At 35.7% G+C, this 13,579-nt stretch overlaps 1 protein-coding gene across 1 annotated transcript in view; it reads right to left on the reverse strand.

The window, feature by feature from the left end:
- The window catches only part of LRRK2 (leucine rich repeat kinase 2), a 155,047-nt gene that overhangs the window by 26,609 nt on the left and 114,859 nt on the right, over positions 1-13,579 (reverse strand). The window contains exon 42 of the mRNA XM_053557282.1: positions 1,665-1,835. Within this exon, the coding sequence (XP_053413257.1) occupies positions 1,665-1,835 (171 nt within the window). The remainder of the gene's footprint in view (positions 1-1,664; positions 1,836-13,579) is intronic.

A 13,579-nucleotide genomic window follows, 5' to 3' on the forward strand; every position in this document is an offset into this window, starting at 1 on the left:
ATATTTCCTCTCACTTACAGGACAGGTCCAGATATTGCAAAGGAAAATACTAGTCACCATAATCGTGTGTTTATTGTGAATTCACTCATTATAAAATTAAAGCTAATTTTGTTAACTTCGTCTCCATTGGAGATATTTTTAAAAGTCTTCATTTTTTATGGTGTAAAAAAAGACCCAGATGCCAATTCAATAAAATCATTTTCCTTCCATACCTGCATTTTAAATATGCTTTGAAAACACTTTTGCCCACTTACTTATGACAGTAAGTTTTTTCCATATTAAAAGTAGGAAAGCATTTAGTCGTCATATTCTCACTGGGGGTTTGAGCGCATTAGTTTTTTTAGAGGTATGCCGTCTTTCTAGTAATTACAGGATAGAAGACTGGAGACGTCCACTGGAAAACTAACTGGTAAATAAGAGAGACGACCTAGATTGTGCCTCAGGTTCGTCCAAATAATAATAAATTTCCTTTTGTCAGAATCTTTAAAGGTCACATTCAAAAGAAGATAAAGCTATTACTCTGTATCTACCACAAGGTGTACACTCAAAATGTTTATTTTTTTTCTTTTCCTTTTTATTTATTTATTTATTTATTTGAGACAGAGTCTCACTCCGTTGGCCAGGCCAGGGTGCTGTGGCCTCAGCCTAGCTCACAGCAACCTCAAACTCCAGTTCAAATGATCCTCCTGCCTCAGTCTTCTGTGGAGCTGGCACCTGCCACAATGCCTAGCTAACTGTTTCATTTTTCATTGAGATGGGGTCTCCCTCTTGCTCAGGCTGTTCCTGAATGCCTGAGCTCAACAAATCCTCCCTCTCTGGCTTCCCAGAATCCTAAGATTACAGGTGTGACCCATGGCACCTGTCAAAAATAGTGTTTCTTAAATGAAAAGCAAAGCAGAAAATATGAAATAAAAAAAACAAAAACTGAAGGAAAAGCAGAAAGAGGGACAGAGGGAGGGGGGTGGGGCCTTGGTGTGTGTCACACTTTATGGGGGCAAGACATGATTGCAAGAGGGACTTTGCCTAATAATTGCAATCAGTGTAACCTGGCTTATTGTACCCTCAATGAATCCCCAACAATAAAAAACAAAAAAATGAACAAAAAAAAAACTCAATAAATTTAAAAGGGTACTTTGGAGTAGGAACTAAAGTAATGGTTAAGGAATGAATGACAAAGTCTTAAAATTTCTTGAAAACATTAGACACCATTCAAATTGAGGTTTGAGCTCATTAAATACTCATTAGCCAATTTGTATTAATATTTACTACTAAAAGTTGATTATTATAAATAATTCAAGCTTCCATCCTTACATATAAATTATTTTACTCCAAAAAAACTGAAAACACTCCAGGCTAACAGGCAAGTAGTAATTCTTTATGAGAATAAAATCACCAGATCTGAGGTTTTAACAGCAATACCAAACAATATTAATGCCAATTAGCAATGCCAATATTAATTTGGGGCTTTTTTAAGGCCGAAAACTGCTACCTTTTTCATGTGATTTTGATTCAGGTGTCACAGGATTTAAGACTATTACTGCATTAAACAAAAATGTATCAGTTTATTCATGAAATTAAGCACACAAAAACAATTTAATAACTTGAAAATGAAGCTGCTGACATTAAAAAAAAAATCATTTTGTTGTACATAAGATAGAACTTACCAGGCAATTTTCCTTGTATTGCTAATTCATCAAACTCATTTGGAAACTTCAGTCCCTCTACAATTCTCCCTCCAGTTGTTAAAATGTCATAGAGTAGCAAACCAAATGAATAAACATCAGCTTGTTGGTTATAAATGACATTTCCTCTGGCAACTTCAGGTGCGCGAAACCCTGAAAATAAGCAGATGTAATAATAAATATACCCAACTCTAGGGCCCGTACACCCAGGAACACATATACTTGGGCTATATGCCAATTAAGAGAATCACAGAGATGAGTTCTAAGCCAGGTCATGTCATTTCTATGTGACACCTTGATCAAGTCAATTGCCCTGTCCCAGGACATGTTAACCCTGAGGTCAATCTTCAAAGATAATAGGCTCCTTCAATTTTTATTATAAGATCTTATAGTTCTATTATTAGATCTTCAATCTTCAGCAAGATTATTTTGAAGGATAATAAGGATAAACATTCAATGTTAAATTATCAAATAATATTCATCCTTAAAGAAATAAAGGATAATAGAAAAAAAACTGTATCATTTTTCTCATTCCTAATCATAACTATTCCCAAAGCAGTGTTTTTAAAAAAGGAGACTGAGGGAAGGAGGGAGGGGGGTGGGGCCTTGGTGTGTGTCACACTTTATGGGGGCAAGACATGATTGCAAGAGGGACTTTACCTAACAATTGCAATCAGTGTAACTTGGCTTATTGTACCCTCAATGAATCCCCAACAATAAAAAAAAAAAAAAGAAAGAAAAAAAAAAAGGAGACTGAGGGGTAAAGATTTCTAGACTTCACTCCTAGTTACCTTAACCTAATTAAAATGTCAACACCCTCATTTTTCCCAGAGTTTGCAATTCTGTTCCTTCTGACCAATGAAAACATAAATACAGAAACCACAACTAAAACAAATAAAAGCCCTCTCTGTCAGGTTCATACCTGAAATCCTTTTCAAGGGAAATAAACCTTTCATTCAATAGAGAGATAAATTATTTTTAAAGTCTTCAGAAAAAAGAGTAATTTCAACATTATTGATAATAATAAAAATATAAACAGTCAAGGAAAATATAACTCTAAAAGGGAAATAGTTAAAAAATGTATACTAAGCAGTAACTTAAAAATCATAGCGTAATCATTTCATCAGCTTTCATAAATAAAAATAAGATGTAGAATAGAACTCTGGATAGATAGAAAGTTATCAAATATGTGAAAAAACAACTGAATTACTTTTCTTAACTGCGATCATAGTACTGTGATTATGTAAACGAACACCGTTATTCCAGCGAAATACATGCCAATACATTTAGAGATGGCATTGCATAATGTGTGCAACTTAATTTCAAAGATTCATATTAATATGTAAAGTGAACAGGAGAGAGAACAGATTGGGCAAAAATTTAACAATCAACATATTACTGTGTTGGGATAGAGTGTGTATTGTACTATGCTTTTGACTCTTCCGCAGGCTTAAAGATTTTCAATACAAAACAATAACGAGAATATACATAATTAAAGAATAAAAAGAAAAATATCTAAATGCAATAATTATTATTCTATGGGCTGATAATTGGTATACCTTTTATCTTCTTTTTTAAATATCCAATTTTTTTATAACAATCATTGTTATAGTAAGTAAGTATGCAGCTAGAAAAATATAACAAAATGTGAATTCATAACCATCAAGGAGTAAATGACTAAATTTGGAAACAATTCTATTTACAGGGAGTCTACCAGCAAAAGATAAAGTTCAACAGTCCTTCACCATGTTGGAAAAGCAGAAGGATGGAGATAGGAATTTGAACATGAGAGCCCATATATGCTACTTGGTGGCATTCCCCCCAGTTTTTATATATGTATGTATAATGTATATAAATATAATATCGTATATATGATAATACAGTTATATACAAATGATTTATTATTTACTGTTATGTATTAGTGTAATTTACAATCATATAAATTACAATATAAGTTAAGCAAATATAAATTAAGCAATCTCTCAGTCTTAAGTACATTCTGCATTTCCTTAGAAGGACATTTTCTTAGATAATTGTAATACTATCTTCCTACCTTACGCTAAAGAATTGTATAAGTAGACTTCAATAGTGATTCCAGCGACAAGCACTTTCCTGGGAGAGTTTCTGCTCAGCAAGTTTACAAGTTCAAAGTGCCTTTTAAGTGGGCTGAAGAGAGATTTAGGGTGTCTACCTGCTGCAGTTTGAGAAATCAGCAGCCTCCAGTCGTATCAGAACTGTGATTAACATCTCATACCCTAGAAGACCATGTGTTTCCAAGACAATATTCAACAACATATACATACTACTTTGTTTTTGGTTGTTTGGGGGTTTTTTGTTCATTTTGATGTTGTTGAAGTTGTTTTGTTTTTTAATTTCAACCTTTTCCGTACAGATCTTTTTTCTTTCTCAATTTTACCTAGTTTAATTATAATTTCCCATTGCTGCCTTTTTCAATAACTGGAACTTCATTTTTGCTACTGTATCTACCACTATTATTTGGTTTTTCAACCAATTTTATCCTGTAAAGTTTTCTGTTTGCTTGTTTTGGTTTGATTTATAGCATTTTTGTCTTTCCTCTCTACTTGGTGGAGGTGGGGTACTGTGTCTGATCAGGTTAGCAAAGAGCTGCTGAACCACCCAATTGGGTACCCCCAGAAGGTGGGTTTTTTTAAGGTTGAGTCAAAGTACCCTCCTGTACACCTATATTGCTCTGTCTCCCTCTTTCTGTGCCTCTCTTCTTTTTGTCAATATTCATTTTACCCACCCCCTCTCCTTTCTCTATTTTTTTTTTCTTTTCACTCAGTCCTCCTTTCTTTCATCCCTTTCTTGCTCTTCAACCTTCCCACCCTTCTGGTCCTGTACCAAAAGGACTCATCGAATGCTTAGTCCACAGGCACGAGAACTTAAAGAGCAAGAGGAAGTGAAAGGAAAATTAGGGCAAGGAAACTGATAAACGAAATCACTCATGAGGAACAATCAGCAGAAAACTCCACGCAACATGAAGAACCAGTCTAGAACAACCCAACGAAGGGACCATGAGGTAGCTACTGCAGAGGATTCCACCTATAAAGAAATGTTAGGCATGACAGAAAGGGAATTTAGAATACACATGATGAAAACAATGAAAGAAATGATGGAAACAATGAAGGAAACTGCTAATAAAGTGGAAAATAACCAAAAGGAAATCCAAAAACAGAATCAAATAAGAGATGAACGATATGAAGAATATAAAAAGGATATAGCAGAGCTGAAGGAACTGAAATAGTCAATTAGGAAACTTAAAGATGTAATGGAAAGTTTCAGCAACAGGTTAGACCATGTAGAAGAAAGAATTTCAGAGGTAGAGACAAAGTTCTTGAGATAACTCAGATAGTAAAAGAGGCAGAAAAGAAGAGAGAGAAAGCAGAACTTTCACTGTCAGAATTATGGGACTTTATGAAGCATTCCAACATACGAGTTATAGGAATTCCAGAAGGGGAAGAAGAATGCCCCAGAGGAATGGAAGCCATACTAGAGAATATTATAAAAGAAAATTTCCCAAATATCACCAAAGATTCTGACACACTGCTTTCAGAGGGATATCGGACCCCAGGTCGCCTCAACTCTAACCGAGCTTCTCCAAGACACATTGTGATGAACCTGTCCAAAGTCAAGACAAAAGAAAAGATTCTGCAAGCTGCCAGGAGTAAGCGCCAGTTGACCTACAGGGGCAAATCCATCAGAGTGACCACAGACTTCTCTAATGAAACTTTCCAAGCAAGAAGACAATGGTCATCTACCTTTAATCTACTTAAACAGAACAATTTCCAGCCCAGAATTCTGTACCCTGCTAAGCTAAGCTTCAAAATTGACGGAGAAATCAAATCATTTACGGATATACAAACATTGAGGAAATTCACCACAACAAGACCAGCTCTACAGGAAATACTTCAACCTGTTCTTCACACTGACCACCACAATGGATCAGCAGCAAAGTAAGAACTCAGAAATTAAAGGACAGAATCTAACCTCCACACTGATGCAAAAGATAAAACTAAGCAATGGACTCTCACAAAATAAGATGAATAGAATACTACCACACTTATCAATTATCTCAATAAATGTTAATGGCTTGAATTCCCCACTGAAGAGACATAGATTGGCTGACTGGATTAAAAAACACAAGCCATCCATTTGCTGTCTGCAAGAAACACACCTGGCTTCAAAAGACAAATTAAAGCTCCCAGTCAAGGGTTGGAAGACAATTCTTCAGGCAAATGGAATTCAGAAGAAAAGAGGAGTTGCAATCTTATTTTCAGATCATGTGGATTTAAAGCAACTAAAGTCAAAAAAGACAAGGATGGTCACTTTATATTGGTCAAGGGAAAAATACAACAAGAAAATGTTTCAATTCTAAATATTTATGCACCCAATTTAAATGCTCCCAGATTCTTGAAACAGACCTTACTCAGTCTGAGCAATATGATATCTGATAATGCCATCATAACAGGGGACTTTAACACTCCTCTTACAGAGCTGGACAGATCCTCTAAACAGAAATTAAACAAAGATATAAGAGATTTAAATGACACCCTAGAACAACTGTGCTTGATAGACGCATATAGAACACTCCATCCCAAAGATAAAGAATATACATTCTTCTCATCACCCCATGGAACATTCTCCAAAATTGATCATATCCTGGGACACAAAACAAATATCAACAGAATCAAAAGAATTGAAATTTTACCTTGTATCTTCTCAGACCATAAGGCACTAAAGGTGGAACTCAACTCTAACAAAAACACTCGATCCCACACAAAGGCATGGAAATTAAACAATCTTCTGTTGAATAACAGATGGGTGCAGGAAGAAATAAAACAGGAAATCATTAACTTCCTTGAGCATAACAACAATGAAGACACAAGCTAGCAAAACCTGTGGGATACTGCAAAAGCAGTTTTGAGAGGAAAATTCATCGCTTTAGATGCCTACATTCAAAAAACAGAAAGAGAGTGCATCAACAATCTCACAAGCCATCTTATGGACTTGGAAAAAGAAGAACAATCTAAGCCTAAACTCAGTAGAAGAAAAGAAATATCCAAAATCAAATCAGAGATCAATGAAATTGAAAACTAAAGAATCATTCAGAAAATTAATGAAACAAGGAGTTGGTTTTTTGAAAAAATAAAATAGATAAACCATTGGCCAGACTAACGAGAAATAGAAAAGTAAAATCTCTAGTAACCTCAATCAGAAATGATAAAGGGGAAATAACAACTGATCCCACAGAGATACAAGAGATCATCTCTGAATACTACCAGAAACTCTATGCCCAGAAATTTGACAATGTGAAGGAAATGGATCAATATTTGGAATCACACCCTCTCCCTAGACTTAGCCAAGAAGAAATAGAGCTCCTGAACAGACCAATTTCAAGCACTCAGATCAAAGAAACAATAAAAAAGCTTCCAACCAAAAAATGCCCTGGTCCAGATGGCTTCACACCAGAATTCTATCAAACCTTCAAGGAAGAGCTTATTCCTGTACTGCAGAAATTATTCCAAAAAACTGAGGAAGAAGGAATCTTCCCCAACACATTCTATGAAGCAAACATCACCCTGATACCAAAACCAGGAAAAGACCCAAACAAAAAGGAGAATTTCAGACCAATCTCACTCATGAAAATAGATGCAAAAATTCTCAACAAAATCCTAGCCAATAGATTACATACAGCTTATCATCAAAAAAGTCATTCATCATGATCAAGTAGGCTTCATCCCAGGGATGCAAGGCTGGTTTAACATACGCAAGTCCATAAACGTTATCCACCATATTAACAGAGGCAAAAATAAAGATCACATGATCCTCTCAATAGATGCAGAAAAAGCATTTGATAAAATCCAGCATCCTTTTCTAATTAGAACACTGAAGAGTATAGGTATAGGTGGCACATTTCTAAAACTGATTGAAGCTATCTATGACAAACCCACAGCCAGTATTTTACTGAATGGAGTAAAACTGAAAGCTTTTCCTCTTAGAACTGGAACCAGACAAGGTTGTCCTCTGTCACCTTTACTATTCAACATAGTGCTGGAAGTTCTAGCCAATACAATTAGGCAAGACAAGGAAATAAAGGGAATCCAAACGGGAGCAGAGGAGGTCAAACTCTCCCTCTTTGCTGATGACATGATCTTATACTTAGAGAACCCCAAAGACTCAACCACAAGACTCCTAGAAGTCATCAAAAAATACAGTAATGTTTCAGGATATAAAATCAATGTCCACAAGTCAGTAGCCTTTGTATACACCAATAACAGTCAAGATGAGAAGCTAATTAAGGACACAACTCCCTTCACCATAGTTTCAAAGAAAATGAAATATACCTAACAAAGGAGGTGAAGGACCTCTATAAAGAAAACTATGAAATACTCAGAAAGGAAATAGCAGAGGATATTAACAAATGGAAGAACATACATGCTCATGGATGGGAAGAATCAACATTGTTAAAATGACTATACTTCCCAAAGCAATCTATCTATTCCTATCAAAATACCAACATCGTACTTTCAAGATTTGGAGAAAATGATTCTGCGTTTTGTATGGAACCAGAAAAAAAACCGTATAGCTAAGGCAGTTCTTAGTAATAAAAATAAAGCTGGGGGCATCAGCATACCAGATTTTAGTCTGTACTACAAAGCCATAGTGGTCAAGACAGCATGGTACTGGCACAAAAACAGAGACATAGACACTTGGAATCGAATTGAAAACCGAGAAATGAAACTAACATCTTACAACCACCTAATCTTGGATAAACCAAACAAGAACATACCTTGGGGGAAAGACTCCCTATTCAATAAATGGTGTTGGGAGAACTGGATGTCTACATGTAAAAGACTGAAACTGGACCCACACCTTTCCCCACTCACAAAAATTGATTCAAAATGGATAAAGGACTTAAATTTAAGGCATGAAACAATAAAAATCCTGAAAGAAAGCATAGGAAAAGCACTGGAAGATATTGGCCTGGGGAAAGAATTCATGAAGAAGACTGCCATGGCAATTGCAACAAAAATAAACAAATGGGACTTCATTAAACTGAAAAGCTTCTGTACAGCTAAGGAGACAATAACCAAAGCAAAGAGACAACCTACACAATGGGAAAGGATATTTGCATATTTTCAATCAGACAAAAGCTTGATAACTAGGATCTATAGAGAATTCAAATTAATCCACATGAAAAAAGCCAACAATCCCATATATCAATGGGCAAGAGACATGAATAGAACCTTCTCTAAAGATGACAGACGAATGTCTAACAAACACATGAAAAAATGTTCATCATCTGTATATATTAGAGAAATGCAAATCAAAACCACCCTGAGATATCATCTAACCCCAGTGAGAATGGCCCACATCACAAATCTCAAAACTGCAGATGCTGGCGTGGATGTGGAGAGGAGGGAACACTTTTACACTGCTGGTGGGACTGCAAACTAGAACAACCTTTCTGGAAGGAAGTATGGAGAAACCTCAAAGCACTCAAGCTAGACTTCCCATTTGATCCTGCAATCCCATTACTGGGCATCTACCCAGAAGGAAAAAAATCCTTTTATCATAAGGACACTTGTACTAGACTGTTTATTGCAGCTCAATTTACAATCGCCAAAATGTGGGAACAGCCTAAATGCCCACCAACCCAGGAATGGATTAACAAGCTGTGGTATATGTATACCATGAAATACTATTCAGCTATTCAAAAAAATGGAGACTTTACATCCTTCGTATTAACCTTGATGGAAGTGGAAGACATTATTCTTAGTAAAGCATCGCAAGAATGGAGAAGCATGAATCCTATCTACTCAATTTTGATATGAGGACAATTAATGACAACTAAGGTTATGGGAGGGGGAGGAAAAGCAGAAAGAGGGATGGAGGGAGGGGGGGGCCTTGGTGTATGTCACACTTTATGGGGGCAAGACATGATTGCAAGAGGGACATTGCCTAACAATTGCAATCAGTGTAACCTGGCTTATTGTACCCTCAATGAATCCCCAATGATAAAAAATAAATAAATAAGAAAAAAAAAGAATTGTTTAAGTAACAAGATAGTTCTGAAACATTTCCCTAATAAAGGGTACTTGTGACATAATGTAAACAAATTAGAATAGCCCCTAATTCACAGGATGTAGCATTTATAGGTACATCTTATTGAAAGTTTCCATTTGAAATGCACAGAAATCATCTGGGGTAGACAGATAAGGACTTTCCATTCTACAAAAGGCATAATCCTTTCCAAAATGTACAAATTTTCCTACGGCCATAGAGATAATGAATGGCAAAGTCAAAAGTACTTAAAAATAATGAGCTATCCACGCATTAACTAGTTCATTAACAATCTTTATGCTTTCATTTTTTGGAATTTAAAAGGGATTTTGGAGTCTTATTAAAATCCTAAGTGGTTATTTGTCATTCAATCAACATCAATATCAATAGATATTTATTGAATATCTATTATATCAAGGTATTCAAAAGCTATTAAAATGTTCAGTATATTTTTTTCTTGATAAATTCACTGGTAGAATTTGGAATCACCAGATCTTAGAACAAGAAAAGATTCAAGGGTCCCTTGGTTTAATATCTAGATTGTCCGCCAGGGCACACATCCTTTACAATAGCTTTACACCTATAGGGATCAATCCACAGATCTTATTGCTGTGCAGAAGGGTGAACTATTTAACGATGAGTCAGTCAGAGGACACGAAGATAGATAATTGTGAACATAAGGAAAGGAATATTTACTTCAATACAGAAATGGTTTTAACCTTTTTACCTTTCTCCCTTCAAAAGAAATATCTTCTCTGATGTAAACAAAATATTATTTATATATTCAGAAAGTACCTCAATTATAATATAATACCTTTCTAAATGTGTCTTTAAATTCATTTAGTGAATTTCTAATGTTCTTGATTGCAATAACAATGTCTTGATGAACATCATACCGCTATTAAGTGGCAGAGCCAGTTTGATGCTAGGTAAATGTTAAATAAATTGTTGCCAAATGCATAAATGAATGAATAAAAAATAAATATGATTTCCCCTTGGAGAATTATCATAACAATTACAATGTTAAACTACTTGGGAAAATATCCTTCATTGTCTAAATCTATTTTTAGAAGTAATTTTTCAGAGGAGCCTATAACAAACACCATGATTCAGAAATATAGAAAAGATCCTGAGGCCAAGAAGAGTAGAAATTTATTAATTAGGTCTGAATCAATATAGCACATTGAACACAGATACATTATTTTATTTCTTTTTTATTTTCAGGGAAGTATGAGTAGAGTATGTTTCACAATCTCTAGTGAGTATATGTAATTTACCCAAAGACAGTTGTATTTATAGAGGTATTGACAGAGTTATATCCATCAGTCAGCGTTCATCTAAGTCAACAGTCCACCTGTCACAGGACCCAGAATTAACAGTCACTCCCAAGTGGATACAATATAAATATATCTGACTGAATTATAGTTGAAACCCTCCAAGTTTAATTTAAAGTTGAAACTAGCCATGCCATGTTTACTTTCAAAATGTAAACAGACACCCCACTGTGGTCCTAGTCAGGGACTGCGTCATTTCTGTCTTTGCATCGCCAGCTGTCATGGTGCTGGACCAGGGCTCTGCTCTCCAGCTGCTTGGGTTTGAATCTTGTCCTGCCCTATAGACCGTTTAACACTTTCTAAACCTTTGTCTCCTTCTCCATAAACAAGAAATAGTCATAAGACCCATGTCAGAGAATCCCAAGGATTAAGTGGTATAATCAACGCATGGAAAGGGCTCAGCACAAACCAGACACATTGTTCATGCTCTGGAAAGCTTTGCTGCTCTTACTAGGATCTCTGTGATCAACAGAATGAACCCACACTCGCTGGCACACACCACAGTGTGGGTTGATACAAAACCGCACCAAAAATGTAACAAATACATGGTCTTTTTAGTTCTTCTCAAAGTTTCCATGTTAAAAGATAGAACATTAACAGGAATATCCATTAAAAGGAAAAAGACAAGCAGAAAACAAATCACATGAGAGAAAACTATTTTCTTCCCCAAAAGAGTTGCTTGGGGGAAGGAAAAGTTTGGTGATGCCAGTAGTAGGGGAAACAGTTATTGTTATTTAAAATTTGAAAAATTTTAATAAATAAAATGTAGGGCTAAAATAATAATAAAATAATAAAATAAAATTTTAATAATAAAATGTAGGGCTAAAATAATTAGAAGTGCTCCAACACTAATAAATACACTAATGATAAAGTGAAGGGCTTGGACATAGCAAGGGAAAATAAGCACTTATAATGTATTAAGCAGCCTGGGGGCAGAGTGGGCAAACAAGAACAGATCAGACCCTGGGTTTTCTGCCACTGTTTTTCTCCACATTTATGTTAACATAAGTCAATACTGGAGGTTTAGAAGGATCAGGGATAAGTATCTGGTGTGGTATGAAGAATCAAACTGATATTAAACTTTATAGACAGGTTTTGACCAGGAAGTCAAATACTTAAAGTAAAGGCTTGGAGTTTGAACCAAGTAAAACTGGGCTGGTATTAGCTGGCCCAGTCCACCAACAGGAACGGCAGGACTCAAGTCCAAGAACACAGTCAATGGGGAGCTGAGAGATCCACTGTCACACCGAGTGGACACAGAGAGACTGGCTGGGGGGACGCAGAAGCAAGCAATTGCAAGCCCCAGTTGAGTGACCCAGCCCACATTGATGTCACTTGAGAATAAGGAGATCTTCCAGGAGAAGAAGATCAGGGTCCTGTGCCCCCTTTTTCTAGGGAGAAATACATGCAGCCTGTGAAATTCCATCCTTTAACATTGCTTTTCCAAACCTGTAGCTGATGATATTCATGGCTCTGTTGTCTTATTTTTTTTTAATAACTAACATTTGATAATTAAACTTCTTCAAGTACCTATTAGAGTTGCAGGATGTCTAAGAGAGAGACTTCAGGCTTTAAAGCCAGCAGCTCTGGATTGAGTTCTCATCTGGACCACATATTGCCTGAAATTCTGCAAGTTACATAATCTCACTGAGACTCAGTTTTCTCATCTGACAAATTTGAAAACAGCAGCTAACTTTCAGCTCCGGCATTAGGGTAAGACTTCACGTCCCTGATGCACCTGCAGCCTACAGCCATACCACCCTGAACACGCCCATCTCCTCTGCTGCAGCTGCACTAAGCCTGGCACACAGCGGGTGTTCACATGGTGAAAAGTATTTTTATTTTTTTTGTGATTCAGGTACATTTTATTTCTTTAATTCATTTTAATCCATGGACTGAGCCCTTCGTACAATCTCAAAGCAGAGGAATGGGGGTATTTTTGCCTCATTCCTAACTTTAAAAAGAATGAGCCTAACATTTCACCATTACAGATATACTTACTAGGGAGGCTTGTTATTGATATTGTTCATAAACTCAAATTTTATTTCTATTCCTCAACTAAGAATTTTTATCATGAATAGAAACTGAATTTTATCAATTCTTTTCTGTTTCGTTTTGATGATTATTTGATTTTACTTTATAATTTGTTAAGATAACTTTCATTAATGAATTTTTAAATTGTTATGTCCTTGCTTTTTTCCCAGAATAAAAACATTATTGACAATGATATTATTCTTGATTAAAAATAATAATTGCATATATTTATGGGGCACAATGTGATGTTTTGATGTATGTATAGTGTGGCATGATTAAATCTTGCTCATTACCACATCTATCACCTTGCTCACCTATCATTTCTGGTGAGACATTTGAAATTTCTAAGTTATTCTGAAATATACATTATTACTGACCATAGTCACTTGGCTATGGAGAAGCTCTCAAAACCTATTCTTCCTATCAGAAAGTGTTCGTTTTTTC

The sequence above is a fragment of the Nycticebus coucang genome, chromosome 12 (genome assembly GCF_027406575.1).
Source record: "Nycticebus coucang isolate mNycCou1 chromosome 12, mNycCou1.pri, whole genome shotgun sequence".
NCBI classification, from domain to species: domain Eukaryota; kingdom Metazoa; phylum Chordata; class Mammalia; order Primates; family Lorisidae; genus Nycticebus; species Nycticebus coucang.